The sequence below is a fragment of the Balaenoptera ricei genome, chromosome 17 (genome assembly GCF_028023285.1).
Source record: "Balaenoptera ricei isolate mBalRic1 chromosome 17, mBalRic1.hap2, whole genome shotgun sequence".
NCBI classification, from domain to species: Eukaryota; Metazoa; Chordata; class Mammalia; order Artiodactyla; family Balaenopteridae; genus Balaenoptera; species Balaenoptera ricei.
In genome coordinates, this window is record NC_082655.1 from 46,467,512 (window position 1) to 46,493,699 (window position 26,188).

Here is a 26,188-nt window from a genome sequence, read left to right on the forward strand (position 1 = left end):
GACTGACACCTGAAGAGCTGAGAAGACAAATCAGTCCTTACTTGTGATCAGGGAAATTCATGGAAATCATGCCCTAGGCTACCAAAGGAGAAAGAAAAACTATCAGCATCTCCCCAAATACATTCAAATAAACCCTCAAATGACAGACTCCATTACAATTAGAAATAAGCACTGGCAACTCTGCATTCATTTCTATATCACTTCTTTGAACTTCAAGCATTGTCTCCTCTGCATCTAATCCTTTCCCCAGATCTTAATCTCATTCCTTCTAATCTCCTTCAGAACCTGGCTTCATCACTTACTTTCTCCCTTCTGTTCCTTAACTGTTTTCTCACTCCAGCCTTCTTTATCTCAGTTTATAAACACACTGGAACATCTCACTTATAATATCCCCATCTTCCTCATCCTGCATTACCTTCTAGCTGTCATCCTTTCTTTCCTTCCTTTCTGTTCAGGATGATCAAAAGAGCTATTTAAACTCACTGTTTTTTTTTTTTTCTCTAATTTTCTATTGTAAAATACTTATAAAATTTACCATTTTAATCATTTTAAAAAATGTTATTAAAGTATAGTTGATTTACAATGTGTTAGTTTCAGGTGTACAGCAAAGTGATTCAGTTTATATATATATGTATATATATACACATATATATATTTTCAGATTCTTTTCCATTATAGGTTATTACAAGATATTGAATATAGTTCCCAGTGCTGTACAGTATGTCCTTGTTGTTTATCTATTTTATTTATATCAATAGTAGTGTGTATATGGTAATCCCAAACTTCTAATTTATTCCTCCCCCCCTTTCTAATTCGGTAACCATAAGTTTGTTTTCAATGTCTGTGAGTCTATTTCTGTTTTGTAAATAAGTTCATTTGTATCTTTTTTTTACATTTCACATATAAGTGATATCATATACTTGTCTTTCTCTGACTTACTTCACTAGATATTATAATCTCTAGGTCCATCCATGTTGCTGCAGATGGCATTATTTCATTCTTTTTTATGGCTAATATTCCATTATATATACACACACACACACACACACACACACACACACACACACACACACACATACACACACATACCACATCTTCTTTATCCATTCATCTGTTGATGGACATTTAGGTTGCTTCCATGGCTTGGCTATTGTAAATAGTGCTTCTATGAACATTGGGGTGCATGTATCTTTTTGAATTAGAGTTTTCATCTTTTCTGGATATATGTCCAGGAGTGAGTTTCCTTTTTATTGAAAGTACTTTACCTAAGGCCCTAGTGGCTACTTTTGAAATAGATACCTAAGGGACACTTATTGGTCCTTCTCTCACCTTGAATCCTTTGCTACATTGGGCACTGCTGACTCTTCCTTCTTTCTTAACATTCTCTTTTCCTTAGATTTCTAGTATAACAGTTTCTCCTGATCTCCTCAAATTCCCTGAACTCACTTTGAATTTGAAACCTGATTCCATCACTTTCCCTGTGTAGCCTTCAGTAAGTTATATGAACTCAGGTGTTGTGTTGAACTCATCAGTCTCTGACTTGTCCACCTATGTCAGTCAGGGTCCCAGCAGGCAACAGCAGCCATAGTAAAGAGTCTAATCAAGGGAGTTTTACAAGGGATGGTGAAGCATCAGAAAACCATTACCAGAGCCGGGAAAGAGCTGGAAACTTAAAGGCCACTCAACAGGAACTTTGGACATGGAAGAATTCAGTTACTACCAAAAACACAGTGAAGCTGGGTTGGGAAGAGATAAATACCCTGACCACCTCTCACTCTACTATCCTCCATTCTTCTTCTGGTGACTCTCATTGGTCAAACTTAATTGGAAATCCAGAGCACAATGAAGATTGGGTGATGCAAACTCTAGAAGTCAACCTCCTCAGATGCACAGCAAGGCAGGGAAGAATAGAGAATGAACCTGGATAGAGGACTAGCGAAAAATAGCCAGTAGATGAGCACACTACTTCCCATCTCCTTCATTCACTTAAAAAGTATTTTGTGTGTCAGGGACTATTCTCAGGAATACAGGGGATCACAAGACAGAAAAGATGCCCATTTTCATGGTGTTTTCATTCTCCTTGGGGAAGACAGATAGTAAAGCAATAATCATACAAGACAATTTCAAATGATAGGTGCAATGAAGGAAAGGAGTATATGACTCTAATATAGATGAGGCGATGGCAGAAGAGCTTAAAGTGGATAATAAAAAGAAAGGAATAATAAGAAAGCTTTCTAAGAGGTAGGGGAAGAGTATTCAAACAAGAGAGATCATCAAAGGCAGAGTGCAAACGTCCTGAGGCTGAAACCAGTTTGACTTATCCAAGGGAGAGACAGGAGGCCAGTGTGGTTGGGGGAAGGGTGGCAGGAGATGAGGTAGGAATGGTAGGTAAAGGTCAGATCATAAAGGGCTTGTAGGCTAGGCAAGGAGTTGGGTGTTTTTGCTAAAGCAACAGAAAGGTTTTAGGCAGAGGGTGGGAGGTTGGAGCGTTTGTAGGTTAAGACACATCTAATTAACATTTGTAAAATATAACTCTCACAATTCTTTGAAAATTAAATTGTAGTGGGACAAAAATGGAAATGTCCCATTATAGTCTGACCAGAGCTCCCATGTCCAGGAGTAGTATTTTGCAAAGTGGTGGCACTCTTTGGATCAGGATGGGCACCTGATATAAGAGTGGCCCAACCACAGGCTGGTTGGCAGCCCATGATGTGGCTTAGAGCTATGGGCTCTTGCAACTGAATTGTGCTCCTCTGAAATGTGTATTATAGGATAAGAAGAGGGTTAATTAGCTGTCAGTAGTGTGAGAACTGATCAAAGAGGTAGAGAAAAACAGAGATACAACGGGAAAGAAAAGAACAGCTTCTCTTTAGAGGTGACTTGATTCCTAATAGCTACTAATATATCCATATAAATACTCCTGCGTCCAACCCTTTTAATTAAGGTGGCTTCTTGGTCTCTCTTTCTTGCATGCAAATAGTCTAATGAGCACACTGGTGTATCCAAGTTTTCGTTCTTCTTCTCATTCACTCAGTAAGAAGTGATAAAAATTTGCTCTGAAAACAAACAAACAAACAAACAAAAACAAGCTCAAATCTCAGTTGCTTTAAACAACCAAAGTTGACTTCTCATTCACTTTAAATATCCATCATGAAGTGGATGGGACACTGTTCTGCATCATCCTTCCAAGACCAAGATTAATAGATCATATTCTCTAGAACATTGTTGATTGCCATGGCAAAGAGAAAAAGAGTTCTGGAAGGTCTTGCATCAGCAATTAAATGCTGTGCTCATAATTCATGGGCAGAATGTGTCACTTAGCTCATCCCAACCACAAGGAGGCCGGGAAATGCAATCTTACCATGTACCTGAAAGACAACAGGAAATATTTGACACACCCACCACCATTCACTCATCCATTACCATGGCTTTAACTGCTGTCTATATACCAATGTCAAAATTTCTAGGAGAGATGCCCCGTTTTCCCTCTTTATCCATATTTTCAACCACCTACTGACATGCCACAACTGGACTGTATCATAGACATTTCAAGTCTCATGTACCAAGACTGAACCTTCATCTTTCTCACAAACTTTCTATTTTTTCTCTTGGTCAGTGGCTCCAATATCTATCCACTACCTCAAATAGAAAACCCAGGTGTTATATTTGACTCTTTCTCTCTCTCTTCTAACAGCCAATCAGTCACCAAGCCCATAGCTTCTAATTTATCCCAATTCTACTAACTCCATGACCATTACCTTACTTTAGTCCCTCATGTATTCTTGCCCAAACAATTCTGTTAGCCTCCTGTCTGGTTTTCCTGCCTTCATATCCTCCCTTGTAAACTGTAATTTATTCATTCAACAAACATTTAAAAAGTGCTTACTGATTCTTAGATTAAATAAGTAATGGGCCCACCTTGAAGAAATTCAGTGTAAAGAGGGAAACACTGATGTAAACAAAAAATTTCAACACAGTGGACAAATGATAATAACTATGGAAAAAGAGGGGTGGGAACGGAAAGGAGACACCAAACTGGGTGTGATGGTGATGGGAAGGTAGTGTTGGAAGCTTCTAGGGAGAAAGTAAAACTTTAGCTAAATAAGTGAGTTGCTCCTCCATGTGAACCACAGGAGTTAAAAAAGGAGGTGAAAGAAGCAGCTTGTGCCTGACATCTTTGAGAGACTCAGCCAAACCAACATGGATTGAGAGAAATGGCATGAAAGAGAAAGCAGGCATCTAATCAGTAAAGACTCAAAGTGTCCTGGTGGCTACTTGGCTGGTAAGTAGGTGGAAGATCATCCACTGAGGTTAGAAAAGAAAGAGCAAGTCTATGGGGAACAATACTTTTTAATTATGGATACCTTCCCATATTGATTTCAGGCACAGTGCCAAGCATCTTTATTATTTTATTTAATCCTCACAACAGTTTTATGAGTTAAAATTGTACTATTATCTTCATTTTGCAATTTAAAAACAAACACTGAGATTCAGGGATTAATGACCAGTTACATAGTTACCAAATCTGTTCTGCACCAGAGCCCAAGTTGGTATCTTTCTACCATGCTATGCTGAGTTTGAGGTGCCTACAGGAATTCCATCTGGATGTGTCCACAGGCTGGAGTGCAAGGTAGGGATAGGAAAAGAGACACAGACTTGGGGCTTATCAGCATATGGGGACACAGTGGGATCAAAGCTATGGGCTCAGATGAGAGGGTTCAGCGAGCTCTAAATAGGGAGAAGGAAAAAAGAGGACCTGGGGAACACTAACCTTAGAGGGCAAAAAGAAGAAAGGAAACCAGCAAAAAAAGTTTGAGAAGGAGCCATCTGATACTGCGAATCCTAAAAATGTCCTTCCGTGAATCTTTTTGAGAAGTCCCTAGTCCAGGTGTCTGGCGCTCAGTAAAGGACTTCTGGGGTTAGAAGCGGCATTCTGTCAAGGCTGGGCCTTTGTACCTAATTCCTTCAGTTCCTTAAGGACCAAACGACGACCTGAAACCTACACGGAGACTTCACTACCTGGGTAGGTAAAAATGAGCAAATCCTCCTTAAAGTAGATCAAGAACTTTTTCCTCTAGTGTCACCAAAGGAGCTGTGGATGTGAACGATCAGAGGTTACTGCAGAAACAACCAACAGGTATTGGGCAAGGATCCAAGCAGCTGGCGGACTGCGACTGGGTCCGAGGAAAGGAGAGCTTGCCCTGACAGGCAGGCACGCGCACGCCTAATAGGAAGGCCGGGAGCGCCCGGCGCTCCCCGCGCTCACCGCGCGTCACCCGACTCTACACCTCATTGCAGTCCCCTCCTTCTCCGGTGCCCGCTTACTCTCTGCTCTTTCTGCCCTCCCAACCGCTCCCCTCAGCATCCCAGCCCTCCCTACGCTGTCACTACTCCTCTGTTCTTTACCCGCTCAGCCGGCGGGGCTGTGCGTCACGGGGGCGGGGCCAAAATGTAGCTCGCGCCAGGCCCCGCCCCGCGCGCCTAAGGCCCCGCCCCCTCTGGCCGAAAGGGGGAGGGCACTGCTTGTGTGGGGTCCGGGGTGTTCTCACTCTCAGCGGCATCATCCCACCGTCTCCGAGTCCTTGCCTTTTTCTGAGGCCCTCTACTGCCACCTGAGCGAACGCGGGGAGTCAAGGCCAGGCGTGCGGGACGCCATGAACGGCCGCTGCCTGATGGGCGCGGCGGCGGCGGTGGAGGCGGCGGCGGCGGCGGGACTGGTCGGCTGAGGGCCTGTTTGGGGCCGAGGCATGTGGAGCCCCAGCAGGAGCTTGCTTCAGACGCTGCCCCGACTTCTGCAGCACGACCCCCTTCCGGGCCGCGCAGAACTGCCGCCCCGCTGGGCCCTTTCGCGGGCGGCGGGCGGGCACGACTCAGCGGACCGCCTTCCCCGCGGGGGCGGGGCGAGCGCGGCGGAGGCGGCGGCGGCGGCGGCGGCCTCCGGAGCCTTGCTCGGAGCCTATCTGGGGCACCACGGTCAGCCTGCGGCCTCTGAGCTGCCGGCGCCGGGCGCGGCCTTGGCGGGCAGCCCCGGGAGCGGCAGCGGCGGCGGCGTGGTGGTCGGCGTGGCCGAGGTGAGAAACTGGCGCTGCTGCTGCCTCGGCAGCACCTGTTGGTGCCGGAGCCTGGTGCTGGTCTGCGTGCTGGCCGCGGTGTGCTTCGCTTCCCTGGCCCTGGTCCGCCGCTACCTGCAGCACCTCCTGCTCTGGGTAGAGAGCCTTGACTCGCTGCTGGGGGTCCTGCTCTTCGTGGTGGGCTTCATCGTGGTCTCGTTCCCCTGCGGCTGGGGGTACATCGTGCTCAACGTGGCCGCCGGCTACCTGTACGGCTTCGTGCTGGGCATGGGACTGATGGTGGTGGGCGTCCTCATCGGCACCTTCATCGCCCATGTGGTCTGCAAGCGGCTGCTCACCGCCTGGGTGACCGCCAGGATCCAAAGCAGCGAGAAGCTGAGCGCCGTTATTCGCGTCGTGGAGGGAGGAAGTGGCCTGAAAGTGGTGGCACTGGCCAGACTGACCCCCATACCTTTTGGGCTTCAGAATGCAGTGTTCTCGGTAAGTGGTGTCCCGCTGGTCCATCTCTCTCCAAGTCTGTTTTTGAGCGATCTTGTGACAGCCCTAGGAGGACGCTCCAACAGATAAATGCCAGCAGAGAAGTGACATTAACAACAGGAATTAAAATTACTTTCCGTCGTACCCTGAGAAATCTCAAACAAATAAAGCAAATCTAAGTCCGGCCCTCAATAGGAGATTTGGTAGAGAAAGAACTACTCCTTTTTTGGCATATGAGTTTGATTAAAAATGAAAAGAGCCCTAGAGAGGGTGAGAGGGAGGCTCAAGAGGGAGGGAATATGGGGATATACCTATACACATAGCTGATTCACTTTGTTGTACAGCAGAAACTAACACAACATTGTAAAGCAATTATACTCCAATAAAGATATAAAAAGAAATGAAGAGCCCTTTTAAGTATGAGGGGAGATGAGTGGAAATATCCATTTTAAACATTTGTCATCTGATTTCTGTAGCAGCTTTGGCAACAGTCAGGGAGTAAAGGCTTCACATGCCTAGCTTTCTCTCTAACCTGCGTAAATGCATCCAGTGTTTTGACTCAAGTTTTTAACAACGTGGGGCTAAAGGAATTGTTTGGGTAAACAGTGTAGAGGGTAGTTACAGACTCCATATTTTGGAGTTACCTAAAAATTTTAATAGGCTTTTTTTTTTCCATCAAGTAATTTGCTTTAATACAGTGTAATGGGGGGGAAGCCTCCTTTTTATCTTTTTTTGGAGGAACTTCATTTTGAAATCACTAAGTAGTAGGATAAAACAAAATAGGACAGATAACCTTTTTCCCAGTGAGAATATATTTGTCTTTTTACACACCTTCTATGCTCTATTTGCCGTGTATTCATATGTTCTGCTTATTCAGTTTAGGTTTTTCTAGTTAATGTACATCACATTGTAACTGACTGAGGAATAGAAACACTGCGAAGTGAGGAAACCATCCCATTGGAAGAAAGGAATCCAGTATTTACAAACTTAGTGTCTTTGGAACAAATTATTAACACTATCTGCCCTTGCTTTCCACTTTTCTAAGGTGAAGGGGTTGAACTAGTTACTGAGTTCCTCAAATTCAATGATTCTAAAGTTCAAAGAGTTCATATAGAGATTCCCAGGAACTCAACCCTTCAGCTAGACCTAAAGAAAACTCTGTGTGAAGAAAGAGATTTAGCACTCAAATCCATAGGAATCAATGTATTTTATGTTATTCTGACACATTGTTTTGTCTCAAAAATAAATTGTTAGTCTCTAGAAACTTTCTCATTTTGTTTTATGTTAAGAATAGTTCTAACCAACCTACCTCTCTGTGATGAAGTTAAGATTTTATCTTTCTTCTTTTCTTTTTAAATGCCTTTTGCAAATCCCATGTTGATTCTAACCAACAGCAGTAATAACTGTAGATTGAAGCTTGTGGAGGCATGGAAATTGATAAGGAGTTTTCTGTACAGATAAAGTTTGGTGTTTAAAGGCAGTTTGGTATGTTCTCTTCCTTAAAATTTTACCTTTTCACAACCGCCTATAAACATGAACTTTGACCCAACCTTGGATAATAATAGATCAAGTATCCTAAGACTTTGAAAGAGAGTGGGAACTAAGGAACCTGAATAGTTTCATTCCTTTAGTTTGCTTCCTCTCTAGTATAGTTTATTTCCTTGTGCATTTTCTTGTCCACCTACCATGTGCCTACTATCCTAGGCTCTTTCCCACATATTATTTCTAATCTAAACTAACCCTGCAGAAGGTGATTGTACATATTTTATAGACTATTGTCTAATAGTCTAGAACACAGGGGTGGTGCTCTGGAAATCTACTGTCCCCATAGAATCTGTTGACCTTGGTCAAGTTACTTATCCTCTCTGTGGTTCATTTTCTTATTTGCAAAATGGGGAAAGTAACGGTACCTACTTCATAGGATTATTGAGACAATTACATAAAATAAATACATGGTACTGACCCTGGATTAACAAACACTCACATGTTGGCTTTTGTCGTCATTACTGTTGTTATTACCCAGGGTCACCTAGGTAGAGTCAAACTTTGCACTATGGTTTGAAGATAGGGTCTCAACCCATGACTCTGTTTCTTCATTGTGTATTTAGTACCTAGTATAGTCCCGGGTATATAATGTGGACTCTATATATTTATTAATTAAAAATAAGATAGGTTTTTAAAAAAGTAATCTCTTAAACATATTAAACATGTGATTAAGAAGTTATACTTTGTACTTGGAAATAATTTAAGGTACTTATGTAATTGAAACCAAACTTGACAAGGGGCAATTCTCAGTTGGCCTTGTGGGGTCAAGAGAAAAGAAGGAAAAAAAGAAAACTGGCCTCTTGAAATAGGTATTATTGGTACAGTTTTTCTGAGGAAGAAATGGAGGCTCAAGCATCCAGGAACTTGTTCAGGATCACCCACTTACCAAGTGGTGAGCTGAGTTATAAACCCCAGATCAGCTGAAAAAGTGCATGGTACTGTGTGAAATTCTCACTCTTGGCCATAAGCAGGGGGGTTGTGGAGCCATTGGATATAGTCTATTATATCTATTATATTATATATTATATAATTATAATATATAATATATATATAATTATATTATATATATTATATCTATCTATTATATTAACTGTCTGCTTAGTAGCTCTTTCAACCAAAACTGTTTACTGAATTCACCCAGGGTATGTGAGTGAAAAGAAAGCTTAGTTTAGGCTGATTTTTGTTTTAGCCTAACTTTCCCTTCTGCCTTCTAGAACTTCATTCTGCCTCTACCCTCTCTGCCCTTCTACCCCTCAGGCTACCCACAGCTGCCCCCTTTCCAGGCATATTTCTTTTGTTTTCTTCTTCCCTACCTATCTTTTAAATTATCCCTTTTCCCTGCTATTTCAGTTAAAACTCATCTTCAGTGTCCACGATTGATTGATCTTTAATCAGTGCCCATGATTAAAGAAATTTATCTGGGCCTACTTCAAAGAGGAAGTGAAGTATAGTGGTCATGAAGGGCATAGGCTTTGGAAATAGACAGTCCTTGATTAGTCTGTGCTGAGTTATGAGGCTTAAATAAGCTAATGCAGTGAAGGCATTGAGTATTTGCCTGGCACATACTCAATTCTCAAAAATTATTAGCAATTATTATTCTTAGTGGTGGAGGTGTAGTGGTTTTTATATTTTAGAGGCAGGAACTGGTTGTAAAAGGTGAATGTATGGAAGAAGGAAAGGCGCTCTCCCTTGCTTCCTATCTATTCTTAACTTTATTTCTTTCCTTCTCCCATATGTGCTAAAAAGGGATAAGCAAACTGACACTCCACTTTTGAAAAGCTTGAAATGGAAAATAAGTACATAACACTTCATTGTATCAATTCTTAGATTATAAGAAATATAATTTCCCAAGGACATATTTAAATTTTTTCCACTTTTAAAAATGCACTCATTGTTTCTGTTGGGAAATAGTTAACCCCTCCCCCCCGACCAGTGTTTTTGATGTAATCTTGTATCTGTAGGTATTATTGTACATTAAGACAGATTTCTAGACGTGTAGTCGGTGTTTCTAGGTACTGTTCTTATCTGGGCACATATCTAGGATGACTATTTCTTACTGCTTCAGTCAGGATAGGCTAAATTATGCTACAGTAACAACCCCCAAACCTCAATGCATTAAAAAGCAAAGGTTTGTAAAAAATGTAGCTTGAATTATTGTTTATGATGAGAGGGAGATAAATTTAATTTATATTTTGAATTCAGCTTTTATGATTTGGGGGACTATAATATATGCTTCCAGCATTTATAATACAATTAAAACTTTTGTTTTTATTAAATAGACTCTATATTGCATATGATGCCATATTTTTCTCATGACTTCTCATAAATATATGTTCTTTAAGTATAAAAAGAAAAAGAAAAAAGCAAAGGTTTGTTTACTTACTTGACACAGATCCAGGTTCAACTTGGTTTGGGGAAGGGGTGGGGAGTCTCTGCTTTATGTCGTTTTTACTTTGGGATCCAGGATGACAGAGCCACCATCTTTCACTTGCTTTATGTGGCATGGTGAATTGCACACTGGTTTTTAAAGCTTTCACCTGGAAGTAATCTCACTTTTTACTGGCCTGAACAAGTTACATGGCCACAGCTAACTTCAAAGGGGTAGTGTGTGTGGCAGGAAGGAGAGAGAACTGGAGTGTTTGGTAGCAGTCTTCATGACTCTGGCACTTGACTTATGGATTCTGCCTCCCAGGCCCTTCAGTTCAGTCCACTGCCACTACCCTGGTTCAGGCATCTCAGCCTCCCATCTGGTCTCCTTGCTTCTTAAACAAGGATTTCTAATTTTTTCTCTCTCCAGAAAGATCTTTCTAGAATGCATATCCGATCTTGGTACTCCCTGCAGGGAAACTCTCAAGTGGGTTTTCTTGTCCCCTCAGGATAAATTCCCAACCCTCATCTTACCTCTATAGCCTCTCTCTTATTATTCCACAATTACTAAGTGCCCTTTGATGTGTTAACTTATTTCATCCTCATTCTAAGAGGTAGACATGATTATTTCTGATTCAGACATAGCAAATCTTGTCTGTAGCCTCAGAATTTCAGGATTTCCTTTTTGTTGATAAAGTTGAAAACTGTAAACATTCATAAGAATAACATCCCATTCTGTATTGAGTAAGCATTAAAGCATTCTTGTAAGGTCTCCTATAAGATGCCCCCTTGGAGACATCTGAACTTCTACAGTTTAAAGTTACCACCAGTGAAATGTCAACTTTAATCCAAATATATTACACGATAATTGGTTGTTATGGGTAACGGTATTCATATTGGTGCTTGCAACTTCCAAAAGAGTTTGATTTTGTTGTTGCTGTTGTTCCATAGGAGATCCTAAAAATCATTCTCTGTTTTCACTTCGGTCATAGAAAAACTTCTCAAACAATTCCACATGGGAAATTTTCTGTCCATCATGGTTAAATCTTTGAAACCTCAAATAAAAACATAAAAAATAGCATGGAAGATCCTCTTATTCATATGTTGTATACCACTTTACAGTATGCAGAGCAAATTTACATACATGATATTCCTTAATCATCACAACAGTCCTCTGAGGAGTTATTAGTGACTTATAGGCAGTTATATAGAGGACAAAATATCACACACTTGAAATTAGATTTAGTTCTAACATTTACTCTGACATCTTGAGCTACTCTTTTGAGCCATACTTTCTGTTGCAAAATGTGTTTACTAATACCTACTACAAAGCTGTGATAAAATATATAGCTTGCTCATTACTTACTATTTCTTTCTGTCTATCCTCTGCGTTCCAAAAAAAGGACATTGATACTCAAAGTTTTTTTTGTTGTTATTGTTGTAATTTAACCATTATTTATATTGTACTTACTAACTGACAGGCACTGTTCTTCTAATATGTACACATTGCTTATTTAAGACTCATATAAACCCTAATCCTCATCTTAAGCAAAGGTAGTTGAGGCAGAGTGATGAAATAACTATCCCAGGAACATACAGTTAGTAAATTGTAGAGTCATGAACTTACCTAAGATTCTATTGTTGATCTGAGAAGAGCTGGGTTGCTCAGAGATCTCCTTATTCCATTGATAGTTGCAGAGCACTTGCCCTAGGACCTCCCATGTGTCAGGCACTGGGCAAGGTTCTACACAGTTGAATTAGACATCATCCCAGGAAAATGATTTGAAAAAATATCAGAAGAAGAATGTTTTGTGCATGTGAGAATTACATGAAATTGGAATTTTAACATCTGTAAATAGTGTTATTGGAATACAGCCATGCTCATTCATGTATGTACGATTTGTGGCTCTTTTTAAGCTAAAACAGCAGGTTAAGTAGTTGCGACAAAGACCCTATGGCCTGCAAAACCTAAGATATTTCCTACCTGGCACTTTGCAGAAAAAGTTTGCCTGAGAGCTTACAGCAGTCACAGCCACCAGGCCTGAGCCCCTGCAACTGTAGGAAGAGGCCCTTAAGCTCTCATATATATCTTTTTACCTTTGTATTTAGCAAAACCCTTTTTATAAAAAAGACCATATGTGGATAAAATGCAAAAAAAAAAAAAGAAGAAAAGAAAAGAAATGAGTAAATTTAAAAGTGCAAGGCCTGACCCATCATCCTGGCTCACTTCTCAGTGGAACCACTTTAAAGAATTTTATGTTACCTAACTGTTAGTTACTTTGGCTATTTTTATTAGCCCACAATAGGTTAGAAGCAGCAACAGAAAGGTTCCTTGTTTGTTTTGGGAGGGGCAGGGAGCTGTGAAACTGGTGTACTGACTAAAATAATGATAGCAAAATAAGATTAAAGACAAAGTTAAAGCAAATGTAACTGTAATGTATTTTCCTAGAGTTTGCCTTGAGTAATCAAGAAAAAGATACATTACTTCTAGTAATTTGGTTCACAATCAAACTGAAATTTATTTTAATTAAATAAAAGTATTTTATTGGCTAGTGACTGAAAGACCGGAAAAATGGTAAAATCTTAGCCTCATGGACTATTTGGGGACCTTAGGTTCTGTCTCAGCTCCTGTGTGACTTTGGTGAAGTCATTTAATGATCTGGCCTCCAGTTTTTGTTATTTGTAAAATGAGAGAGGTTAGACAGGGTCTCAGAGTTTGCTCTTAAAAAGACAAATGTTCTGAGTAACTAGCATTACTTTTTATTTAACAGTTTGGTGATAGTATGTTTTATAAAAATGTTTTCTCATCTTCTTAAATTCTTATTCTGTGTTATAGACATAATCATTCATTCATACACAGTTGATGGGTCATGCTACTTGTCACTGTACCCGTATATCTAATGATTATTTCTTCTTACTATTAAAGTATACTGATTCATTGCCAGTGGTACAGTTCAGATGGAATAGAAGGACAGAGGCACAGTCTGTGTTTTGAAGGAGCTTGGAGTCATCAAGTCTTGAAGGTTGAGACATGATGACCAAGTTGAAAAATGTCATGCCACCTTAGCCCACATCCTTAGACCTCACAGTACCACTGAGTATAGCTGGCTATTACTTCCTCAAAACTGTGTTCTTCTGTTTGTGCCTCTTCAGTTATCTCACCAGCTTCTGTTGTTTTCATGTGTCATATATGGGGTTAGAATTCACAAATCTATATCTCTAGCCAATTGTATCATAGTAACAAATACAATATGTCTTATTACCCCTTCCTAGATAAAAAAAATTTCTTTAGAGGCAGAGAGCCTTATTAAAACTTATTTTAACAGTATTTGCTTTTTCTATGAAATAAGTATTCATTGTAAAAACTTTGAAAAGTATAGTAAGTACAAAGAAGAAAAATCAGTAACATTTCAGTGTTTATTTTTCTAGTCTTTGCATTTGTTAATGCATGTGTTTTCATTATATAACATTGTGGGTTAATGTTATAAATGATTTTTGTGACTTTTTACTGAATGTAATGAACATTTTGGTCATTAAGTATACTACAAAATGGCTTAAAATGACCACACAGTCAACTGGTTTTCTATCTTTGTATCTTTATCCCTGCTTAGACCTGGGCCTTATGTGTAGAAGGCATTTGATAAATTTTTGTTGAATGAGTAGAAGTAATAAACCTATAGTTTGTCATAACTCTATAAAGAAGATCTTTTTAACTTATATTCCAGAAATTATATGCAGTAAGATATATATATATATATATATATATATTTATATATTTATATATATGTATATATTTCCCCCCCCCGGAGAGGCGGTTCAATGTGTGTATTAATCAGATTCTCAAATGGATCAGTGACCCCTAAAATATTTAGGAACTGTTAAAATCAGTTCCTAATTTAGGGATAGTGAACTAATGAAAAAATCTGTATATATGAAGATGGTTTCTGCATTGTAGACAGATTTATTGTCCTATCTCTGTCAGTAGAAGCCTCTACACTGATGCCCTCTCCACCTGTTAGAGTGGGGTCTCTCAGAGCCCTTGCCTTGTTGGGTTTTTTTTTTGTTTTTTTTGTTTTTTTTGTTTTTCCGGTAGCAAGACTTTTCTCAGTACATTCAGGGTTGCTGCCTGCACAGAGGGTCTTAACCTTGATATCAGGTTGGCCTCAGAGGTTACTGGAAATGCTTTTAGTGTTCATTCAGTATTCACTCAACAAGTAACTGATAGGTACTACTCTGTGCCCACTGCTGTTCTAGATGCTAGAGATACAATAGCAATGAATAAAGCCATCCCAGATCCTTCAGGGTGCTTGCAGTCTAGGGGAGAAAGCATTCTGGATATATCAAGGCTAATATTTTGCTGACAATGAATTAATTTCCATTTAATACATTATTTCTCTGAGGGGAAGGGGGAAAGCATGTTTAGTTTCTGAACAGCCAATTACAAGTGGACTTTGCATCCTAGCCTGTTTATAAACTGGCAACTATTATAAGTCTCCATATTTATAAACAAAACAATTTTAATGTTGATACAGTCTACATCCAATCAACATATATTTAGTATCTGATATATAGTAGGCATCATACTAAAGACTAGAGACACAATGAGAACAAGACAGATGGGTCCCTTCCTTTACAAACGTATAGTCTGAGGAAGGGGTAAAGGGCAAACAGATGGTGAAACCTTCCGTTACTCTCTAGTGTGAAGGGACTTGGTGAGTAATAGTGTTCTGTCAGAGAACTTGAAAGCAGTTCTTAATGCAGACTTGGGAGCTTGGAATAGGTGTCCTAGAGAAATTGATGACTGAGTAGTGAAAGACAGTTTGGGACTTTGCCCAAATAAAAGGAGTGGGAGGAAGGGTATAAGTGTTCTTGCCAGAAGGAACAATGTACAAAGGCCCAAAAAGAAAAGAGCAAGGAATGTTCTAAGAACAAGAGAATTTTGATGTGTCTGGAACATAGTGTGATGTGAAGCATGAGACATTCAGAGGCCAGGTCATGAAGCAGTTTGCATGTTGAAGAACCTGACCTTCATTCTGATGGCAGTAGGAAGGAGTTTAAGCAGGATTGGATTTGCATTTTTAAAAGATTTCTGCAAAATTTAGCATAGGTTGTGAGTGGAGGGTAGGTCTAGAGTATCAAGACTAGAGAGGGGGAGACTGAATAGGAATAGGGACAGACAATGGGTAGATTTCTAACATATGTAAAAGGTAGAATCCATAAGAAAGGGTAGATGATTGGATGTGAGAATGAGGGAAGAATGAGTGGTGTGACTGACTTCTGAAGTGTCTATCTAGGGCAACTGAGATTGGGAACACTGAAAGAGGTATTTTGGGGAGGGAAGGGAATGGGCAGTTAATGTTTTTCCTTTAACCAGTTTTTAAAATTTCATATTTCTGGAATTGAAAACTAGTTGCCATTTGTTGACTATTTCTCCCTCTCTGTTTCTGAAATATTGATAGTAAGTATCAATATTTAGGATATATATTATAAAATATATAATTTATCAATAATATTTAGATGAAAAGATCAAATGTAGTCATTTTAACTTCTTTTGACCATTCCTTAAAAATTATTATAGGGATTCATGATTTTTTCTGTATAATATTGCTAAATATATATTTTAATTGGAATTTACTTTAATAGTAACTTTGTCAATAAGCAGCATTGCTTTTATATAAACTAAGAAACACACCTATACAGGAAGGTGTAATTTGCCAAAACTAATAGAGATTCACAAAGCTATGGATAAAATTTGAGGTCTTCCATACACAGATCACCTTTATATTCTTCATTCGATCTATGTCAAGATATTCTTTGTAAAAATGATGAAGTTTCTTAGTGTGTTAAATTAAAGCCCGTAAAGCCGTTGTGTAAACAGCCGTAAATAGAGAAAGCAGAGGAGCTGGAGGCAGGGTTGCCAGGGGAGCTGTGCTTTGTGCCATGCCTGAGAGGACAGCAGGCCTCAGGTTCAGTGAGCATCTGAGTGATCCATCTAAAGACAGAGGTTCTCTTATTGTCAGCTTCAAAAATATGTGTTCAGAGAAGAATCAGCTCTTGCTCTTCAGAATTAAGGGTTTCTTTCTCTTTTTTTTTTCTTCAGATGGGCACGTCTTTGTTTTCGGGATCTATCTGGTATATGGTAAAGTAATATTCTACAGTAACCCCTACTGACCCAGAAAAGTGAGTTACATCTCCAAGTAAATCACAGTACCTCTGAGAATAAGAATGTGTATACTTTCATGGTGCTTCTAGAGTTTTAAAAGCATGGGAAGATGGCAATCAGGTAGCATTCACCATCCCTGGAACTCTCACTGGAGTATTTCTGATCACAGAACTAACCAGCAGGATAACACTGACATCCTAGGCTGAGATTTCTAGGAGTCTTTGGAATAGGTAAACAGTCCTGAGCCAAGATCCCAGGGTATTGTAGTCAGGAATTCCAGTGGGAATATTCTAGGATCACATTTAATGTCTTTTTGGAAAGTAGGACAAGGAGACATGTTTTTTTAAAAGTCGGTGGGTAAAGGCTTACCGGGGAAAGAAGGCTGGATGGGTCTCTTTGTGGGAACAGGTATTCTAAATTAGCTTTGTTTGTCAAAGACTGGAACTAGATGCAGATTCTGAATAGGATCATGGCTTATAGGAAATGCCATATTAGAATAATTTAGAACCTGTTTATCTTTAATACACTTAGTAATAGTTGAAAACCTGTATGTGTGTGTATTATTGTTTTGTTCTATTGGTTAAATTATTTGACACGCCAGCAAAACAGTTTACAATGATTACCTGAAATTAGTTTCTTTGCTTTATTTAGCTATGCAGGTTTTCAGAAAAGAACTGTATGTAAATAATAACACTTGCTTTTTCTGTAGGATGAGGTTCGGTCATGAAAGGTTTGATAAACTTTGATTTATGCTTTAGACAAAGGTCTTGTTAAAGAGTTAAGTGGCAGGGTTGTTTCAGATTTAAGATATCTGTTCTTAAAATAGCCATTTGGATATTATTGATGTCATCCATGAATGTCAATTATGTGTTCTCTTTGGAGAAACTTCATTACATTTAAAGATTATGAACTGAAGCTTTGCATTCTGATATTTTGGAACTTAAATATTTATTTTAAAAATAACTTCCATAACATATAATGTTATTATTAACTGCAGTATAATAATTTTTATGATTCATTTTTGTCATATTTACTTATTTTATACATTTGACATGTTTAATTCTAAAGAAAGTTTTCCATTCCTGTAAGTGCTCCAGACTGATAGAGGAACCTTCCTAATACTTAGCACCATTCATGTCATTCTTTGATTAGACTCCCCAGAGCTTTTCTACTGAGTACAAACTCATTCCCCTTTCACCCAAGGCCTGTAACAAGTATCACCCCAAATACTTGCCCTGTCTTTATTTTACAGGATTCCCTTGCCCTATAAATAATCCAAACTGTACTGCTAACTTTACTAATACATCCTGTATGTCACCTACCACCTTGTCCTTATTCATTCTCTTCTTGGAACACCTTAACTTCCTCATCCCACCTATCTTTGCCCACCAAACCCATATTAGCTTCTGGAGTTCATTTCAAGTTCCTCTTATTCCACAATGTTGCCCTTTGGCCCCCTACTCCTACAGAGATTTTAATCCCTGTTTACTCCTTAATACTTTCTGTGTAGTTCTTCTCAAGGCTCCCTTTCTGCCTGTTTCTGAAGTAGTTGTGTGTGTACTTGTCAGTGTGCAAATTCTTCAAGGTAAAAGTTGTGTCGTACTGCCTCTCTTGCAGGCACCTACCAGAGCATCTTGCATGGAGCAGTCTTTGAGTCAGTAATTGTTTAGGTGAATCTTTAACAACCAGTCACTGCAGTATTCTTTCTAAACCAGCAGTGGTGTATCTCCAATTAATCATCTATGAGTAGAGATAAATGTATCTTTATTGAAAACATGATTTGCATAATTATTAGGTTAGATTGTAGTTATAGAGTAACCTGTAGCTGATTAAAATACCAGATCTTAAAATTAATAAAAATGAAATTTAGTAAAATGGCCTCTAGCTTTCTTATATAACAGTAATACCCAGATAAGGATGTGGAAAAGTTATTCTCAAAATTAATGGCAGTAGCAACAACAACTATAACATAAAATGCTTAGAAATAAACTAATAAGAAATAACTGATATATGTGAATAAAACCACCAAACTTTAGTAAGAAATGTGGAGGATTTTAAAGTAATTATGAAAACATTTCTTGATAAGAGTACTGAATATTCTGGAGATTGCATCTCTGTCCAGATTAATTTATAAATTTACCTTAATCCTAGTATAATATTTACTAATTTTTTTGAGTGACAGAGTGATCCTAAAATGTATCTGTAAAAATGAATAGGTAAGAAGGTTATGCAAATTTTAAAAAGAAGAGTAATAATAGGGGTTTGAAGGATGGGAAATTCCTTATGAGATATTAAACTGATAGTCTTTACAATAATTTGGTTTCAACACAAGGTTTAAGATATCAGTGGACAGTATTAGAGCCCCAAATAGACCCCTTTATATACAGTAACTTCATTTATAATAAAGTAAACATCATAAGTTGCTGGAGAAGTTATTGATTATTCAATAAATGATGCTAGGAAAATTGGCTACTGGGGAAAGGGAGGAAAAAGGAATAAGGAATCCTCACCTTTAATTCAAATAAATTACAGAAGGAATAAGTGGTAAATATTAAAAATGAAAATATAATAAGAAAAGAAATATAGGCAGAAATTAACAATGGGATCTGAAAAGACGTTCTAAAGCTAAAAGCAATGGAAAATCAGAGGAAACAATTAATAATATACGTACAAATTTAGAAACATTTGTATGTCAAAACATAAAATTAAAGGGACACTTTAAAGGAAAATATTTACCACATATAATGGACAAAAAGTTGCCCTTACTATAAAAAGAGTAAATATCAAGAATAAGTAAGAAAACACGGGCTTCCCAGGTGGCACAGTGGTTAGGAATCTGCCTGTCAATGCAGGGGGCACGGGTTCAAGCCCTGGTCTGGGACGATCCCACATGCCGCGGAGCAACTAAGCCCGTGAGCCACAACTACTGAGCCTGCGCGTCTGGAGCCTGCGCTCCGCAACGGGAGAGGCCGCGACAGTGAGAGGCCCGTGCACCTTGATGAAGAGTGGCCCCCACTCGCCGCAACTGGAGAAAGCCCTCGCACAGAAACGAAGACCCAACACAGCCGTAAATAAATAAATTTATAAAAAAAAAAAAAAAAAATAAGAAAACACTTAACATTTCAATAAAAATGAGCAAATGTGAACAAATAAAGCCATAAAGAAGTGCAAATAGTAAAATGTATATTTAAAACTAATGTAAATATAAATTAAAATAGTACAGATTAAACAATGATCAAACATTATTTTTACCCCTATCAAACTAAGAAAGATTGAAATTTAAAATTTAAAGTTGGTAAGAGTATGATGAAATGGACACACATATACATTACTTACTGATAAGTATGTAAAACAGTGTGAACCTTTTGGGAAAACAGTTTTTACTGTTTGATCCAGTAATTCCATTCCAAATGATCTTTCCTAAAATAATGGAGTTGCATATTAGTCATTTCTTGCTGTGTAACAATCACTCCAAAACTGAATGGCTTAATAAACATTTATTATCTCACAGTTTCTGTGGGTCGGGAATTCCTGTACAGCATAGCTAGGTGCCTCTAATTCAGGTTCTGTCTCAGTACTACAATCAAGATGTTGACCAGAGGTGCAGCCATCTTACGGCTCCACTGGGGGAGAATCTGCTTCCAGGCTTACTCTGGTGGCTGTTGGCAGGTCTCAGGTATTTGCTAGCTGTTGGCTGAAGACATCAATTCCTTGGTACAGCAAGGACTTCTCCATAGAGCTGCTTACAACATGGTAACTTACCTTCTTGAGGGAGAGATGGAAGTCCTGTTTTTTTTGTAACCTAATCTTGGAACTAACATCTCATCGCTTATGCTGTGCAGTCTGTTTGCTAGAAGAAAGCACTAGGTCCAGCCCACACTCTAGGGGAGAGGATCACACAAGGGCATGAATACTACGAGATGGATTTATTGGGAATATTTTAGATACTGTTCTCCCACAGAGGTTAATATACAAAGGTTTTCATATAGATTTAAAAAATTTATAATAGCAAAAAAAAAAATACATAATCACATATACACAAAGAAACAATTAAGGAAACAGTTTTAAATGTTCTACAGCAAAAGAATGGTTAAATTGTGCTACATCCACACAGTGTTATTGGGCTGGCCAAAAAGTTCCTTTGGTTTTTAAGTAACAATAAAATATACATTTTTCATTTTCACTGAGAACTTTGTGGAACAACGTATTCACTGTTTTGTTCCACTACCTTCTGCCATTTTCAGGCAACTTCATAATTCCATCTTTCCAAAACTTTTTTTGAGCAAAGAACTCTTCCAGGTGCCTTTTACATTCTTCCAGGAAATTGAACATTTTTCCATTAAGAGAATTTTTTAAAGACCTAAATAAATGGAAATCCGAAGGTACAGTGTCTGGTGAATATGGTGGATGAATCAGAACTTCCCAGCCAAGCTGTAACAGTTTTTGCCTGGTCATCAAAGAAACATGCAGTCTTGCGTTATCCTGACGGAAGATTATGCATTTTCTGTTGACCAATTCCGGACGCTTTTCATCGAGTGCTGCTTTCAGTTGGTCTACTTGGGAGCAGTACTCGTTGGAATTAATCGTTTGGTTTTCCAGAAGGAGCTCATAATAGAGGACTCCCTTCCAATCCCACCGTATGCACAACATGACCTTCTTTGGATGAAGACCAGCCTTTGGTGTGGTTGGTGTGGTTTCGCTTGCCTCACGATCACTTCCATTCCGTATTATTGTACAGTATCCACTTTTCATTGCCCATCACAATTTGTTTTAAAAGCAGAATGTTTTTGTTACGTTTAAGTAGAGAATCGCATGAGAAAATACCGTCAAGAAGGTTTTTTTTCCCACTTAACTTACAAGGAACACAAACATCAATGTGATTAACATAACCAAACTGGTGCAAATGATTTTCAACGCTTGTTTTGGATATTTTGAGTATGTCAGCTATCTCCCATGTGGTTTAACATTGATTGTTCTCAATTAATGTCTCGATTTGATCGCTATCAACTTACCTGGTCTACCTGACCGTGGAGCATCGTCCAGCAAGAAATCTCCAGCATGAAACTTTACAAACCACTGTTCAGTCACAGCACCTTCTCCATACACTGCATAAATCTTTTTTTGCGTTTCAGTTGCGTTTTTACCTTTCCTGAAATAATAAAGCATAATATGCCGAAAATGTTGCTTTTTTTCTTCCATCTTTAATATTAAAATGGCTACACAAAAATTCAATTTTGATAAGCTATATTTTAAATGCACACTGATATGACAGCTGTCACAATACAATCTAACAAAATTGTTTCGAATGAAGTTAAAGACACCTAAGTGCTACTAGAGCCATCTTAATGGAAAAAAAACAAATGAACCTTTTCGCCAACCCAATAGTGTAATTGTATAATAATAATAATTTCTACCTTTTTGAGTGTCAGTCATGTGCTAGGCATTTGTTAAGATATTTACAAATATTTCTGATCCTAACAACAACCATGTAAGGTAGTGGTTATTATCCTCATTTTACAAATGAAAAAAACTGATATTCAAAGACTCAGCCCTGAAATGTCATTCTAGAGTTACCTGGCTTCAAAGCCCAGTGACCACATTGCCATTGAAGTATGCTTATGAAGAATAGTTAATGACATGAGGAAGACTTAAAAACTGTTTTTACAGAGTGATCTGTGTGTGTGCACATTTTATTTACGTGTAAGGAAAAAACAATAGTCACAAATGTTAGCTTTCAATGGCAGAATAATAGAATATTAAAATTTTTCTTTAAACTTTTATTTCATTCTAAATCTTTTACATTCTGTATGTATTCCCTTTATAATCATTTTTAAAAACCAGAATGCTTTGAAAAGTAGTTCAGCTTCCTCTACTCCAAGGGAAAACTGCTGGCAAGACTTGTACACACAGTTTTATGTGAAGTTGAAATTTTATGTGGTAATGAATCATTCCATTTAATCTGCTCTTCTAGATTACTGATCTCTCCTTACCCAACTATCTGATGGCATCTTCGGTTGGACTGCTTCCTACCCAGCTCCTGAATTCTTATTTGGGTACCACCCTGAGGACCATGGAAGATGTCATTGCAGAACAAAGTGTTAGTGGATATTTTGTTTTTTGTTTACAGGTGAGTTTAAGACCAAGGCTTGTCTTTTTTTGTTTGTTTCCTTTTTGTATGACATTACTGATTTAAATCTAAGAAATTTCACTGAAAATAATTTAAGAAGATTTTTTCCTTTTTACACGTTTTCTTGTTTTTTCAATACTACTTCATATTTTGACAACATTTACATTTTTAATTGTGTGGATATATGGAAATATATAGAACTGAATTGACACTTATTGAAAATTCTCTTAAACACAAAAAAAAAGGAATGACAAAAATAGGGTTCTTTTTGCAGTGATTATTTTCAAAGTCATGACTAAATCAAATATTCTATTTTGAGTTTGTATGAAGTGTTAATACTACATTTCTAAAGATAATTTTAATGAGATTTGGTGGGGTTAGGTTTTTATCTTAGTTACTTTACCTTCAAATTTTGAAGGTATTGAACTCTTCTATTGGTATTTTTTAGATTATTATACTGGCAATGTAAATTTCTTTCTAGTACAATTTGATGTGAACAAAAATTTTTTTAGAAAGTATTGCTTTATAAAAAGTATAGAAGTATTCCATTACAAGTTCAAATAATATTTGTATAATAGATTATTACTACCATGCAGATTATAGCATAGTTTGGGGTACATACAATTCAATATAAGAGGTTAATAAAAGAGGAAAATCCTGCTATGTCGGCAGACTTATTCAGTGCCTTAAATTACATGCAGGAAGAGTTAAAAATTCATTTGCTTGTGATACATTTCATTCCTGAGATTTACCAAAATATAAAATCACCTTGATTTTTGATGATTTAGTAAGATGATGATGATGATGGTCGCTAACATGTATTGAATGCTTTATATGCCATATATTTAAGCTCATTTAATGCCTACCAAAACCTTAGTAGGCATATAATTTTATTATCTATTATCTCGAGCCAATTGTACATTCAGTGATGTCACACTGGTAGCTTGAAATTGGTCATGACGGGGGTATCTACAGTTATGGAAAATGACAAGTGCTCTAAGTCAAGCTCCCCACCTCTGATCCCTAAGAGCTAGTTTACTAGCACACCATTGGATAATAATTTGTCTAATGTCAGAGCTGCAAGGGGTAGTATCAGGATTTGAACAAAGGCAGTTGGTTCTAGATACCATGCTCATAACCAGTGGTCTACTGAGCAGATAATACTAGTGAGATAGCTGACTTAACTTACTGGTCCCTTGACTTGTAAGTTTTAATTTATACTGTTATTGAATATATGGTGTCACATTGCAAATTTACTGTTAGTGGTATTATTCTCAATTTATTGAGGTACTATACTGTATTAAAAATACTACGATAAATAAAGCCAGAGTTAATTTTCTTTGTGCTTATGCAGTACAAGTTTAGTAAACAAAGTAAGCCCAAGAATATTTACATTAAACTATAAATAAAGCTTGTCAGTGAAAGGGCTTGCTTTAACAAAAATTTTGTAATATTTTTGATATTCAGGAAGTCAGTTTTTATTTTCCTTTACTATTTTTTCTTCAGAGCTACATTTTTTTAAGATAACCTGCTATAGGTTTAGAGTTTTTGTTACAGTTGGTTTATTTTTATTAATGTAGCATGCCAATCACATACTAAACTTTCTGTGTTACGTAGTATCTATGTTAATAATTTATGTTTATAATCATCCCAAGGTACTCTAAGATTCTGATGTACACTACATTCTCAGATTGATTTTTTAGTATATTTAAGCATATTTTATGTTTTTCAAGTTTCCTGAAAACAATTTGAAACACCTTTTTTTTTCTTGTCATTGTAATTAGAATTCCTCATTATTAGTAGTTTTTAGAAGATATTCACTATTTGATACTTTATATTTCTATGCATCTTAGTAAATTACTCAACTATAATCAGTGGAATTATAATAGAACAAACTAGTTCATGCATTTGTCAGTGGTGCTTCTTAAAATATAGGATGTTCTTTTTTCTAAGCGATTTCTTACCCCTTTGCTTGAATTGGCAAATTATTTAAGCTTAGGATACAAAACAAGGGGAAAAAGGTAAATGTTTCTTAGCCCAGACATTTACAAAAAACAACCACCACAACAACAAAAAAGTGAAGGCATGTTTATGCCTTGATTGGATATATTGATGATGTTACTTGTAATTTGTTTCAGGGAGGATTTAATTTAGCTTACAAAAGATATACAGGAGAATAAAAAGAGAGGAGAAAGAAGTCATCTTGAAGGAGAAAATTAGCATAGGAAAAAAGGATGAAGCATAGGTTAAACTTAGCAGAGTAAATAACATGAGGTTCCTCATATTCGCTAGAAATGAGCCACAAATTTGCCTCTCACTGTAGCCACCTAAATAGAGTCCACAGTGTCTGTAAAATCAAAGAAATACCAAACAGATGTTCAGAGGAAGGCACAACTATTTACTGTACTGAAATCCAACTTAGATTCCGTGGTTTGTCAATTCAGTTAATCTTTTCCATATATTTTTGTGTGTGCTCATCAGCCAAAACCCCAATCCTGGATAAATGCAAGTTTTGATCTGCTTTGCACCTGCTCTTTTGGGGAAGTCATACAACCAAGCTAATTGGTGATATTTAATTCATGGTTGCAAACCTTCAGCTGGTTTCTCAACACTGCCCTATATTCTGTTTCCTTTGTCTTCCCTTTCCCCCATTTTCCTCAATGACTATTTCAAACTTATCCTCACCCTCCTCACAGTTTTTTCCTCCTCTCCTGGCTTCCTTCTTCATTCTCAACAGATTAACTCTCTTGCTTAACAGAAAAATCAAAAGCCTTCAAATGGGAAAGCCCTCAATTTCCAACTAAGAAATGTACTAACCCTCTTATGTTCTGCTCATACTCTCGGCCTGCTTTTCAGTTAATGGTGGAAGAAATCACTTTCTGTATGCCTTCCTCTTTAAAGCTTGTCTTTCTACTTGTGTTTGATTCTTTCATTTTAATAGGGAATCTTTTAAAAAAGTTTTTTGTTTTTTTGTTTTGTTTACTTCACTGGGCTGTTGGGAAGAGTCAGTACACATTGCCAGGCCCTGGGCTCCAGAAAGGCATCTGGGGGAAAATTCCATGTAAAGATGTAGCCCATTCACCCTTGTTGGGAACCTGAAAGACTTTTTCAGTGGTTCTAAACTTATTTTCTGTGGCCTCGCCAAATTCTTCCCTCAAGCTTTCATCACTAACCTTCTCTAAATCAGATACACTTTCCAGTTCTCATCTTAGCAACCTAAGATTCTGTTGACGATGCCTTTTAAAAACACCTTCTTCTCTTAGCTTCTTTGATACCACTCTCCTGATCTTTTTCGCTGTTTGCCTGGCTCATTTATCAGCACCTCCTTCTCTTTTCATCCCTAACTTGGTCTTCCACAAGATTCTAGCCAGAGCTTTTTAGTCTCACTCTGAAAACTTTTCTTCTTGGTAAATCCAGTTACTGTGGTGGCTGCTATTA

General features: G+C 37.9%; 2 protein-coding genes across 6 annotated transcripts in view; one reads left to right on the forward strand and one right to left on the reverse strand.

Annotated features, from left to right (window-relative positions):
* The first annotated feature begins 5,521 nt into the window (after positions 1-5,521).
* TMEM64 (transmembrane protein 64) overlaps positions 5,522-26,188 on the forward strand; it is a 59,878-nt gene continuing 39,211 nt past the window's right edge. For all 4 annotated transcript variants that reach the window (XM_059902425.1, XM_059902424.1, XM_059902422.1 and 1 more), the window contains exons 1-2: positions 5,522-6,551; positions 22,595-22,750. In XM_059902425.1, coding sequence (XP_059758408.1) covers positions 5,748-6,551; positions 22,595-22,750 — 960 coding nt within the window. In that variant the 5' untranslated portion in view covers positions 5,522-5,747. The remainder of the gene's footprint in view (positions 6,552-22,594; positions 22,751-26,188) is intronic.
* Positions 19,997-26,188, reverse strand: part of LOC132352113 (endoplasmic reticulum transmembrane helix translocase-like) — a 78,917-nt gene continuing 72,725 nt past the window's right edge. Inside the window, exons 4-5 of one of the 2 annotated variants that reach the window (XR_009498584.1) lie at positions 21,636-21,772; positions 19,997-20,504 (exon numbers count right to left, since the gene is read on the reverse strand). The gene's annotated coding sequence lies outside the window, so the exon portion shown is untranslated. Of the gene's footprint in view, positions 20,505-20,698; positions 21,773-26,188 lie in introns of those variants that run through there. The other variant, XR_009498583.1, reaches the window with a different exon arrangement.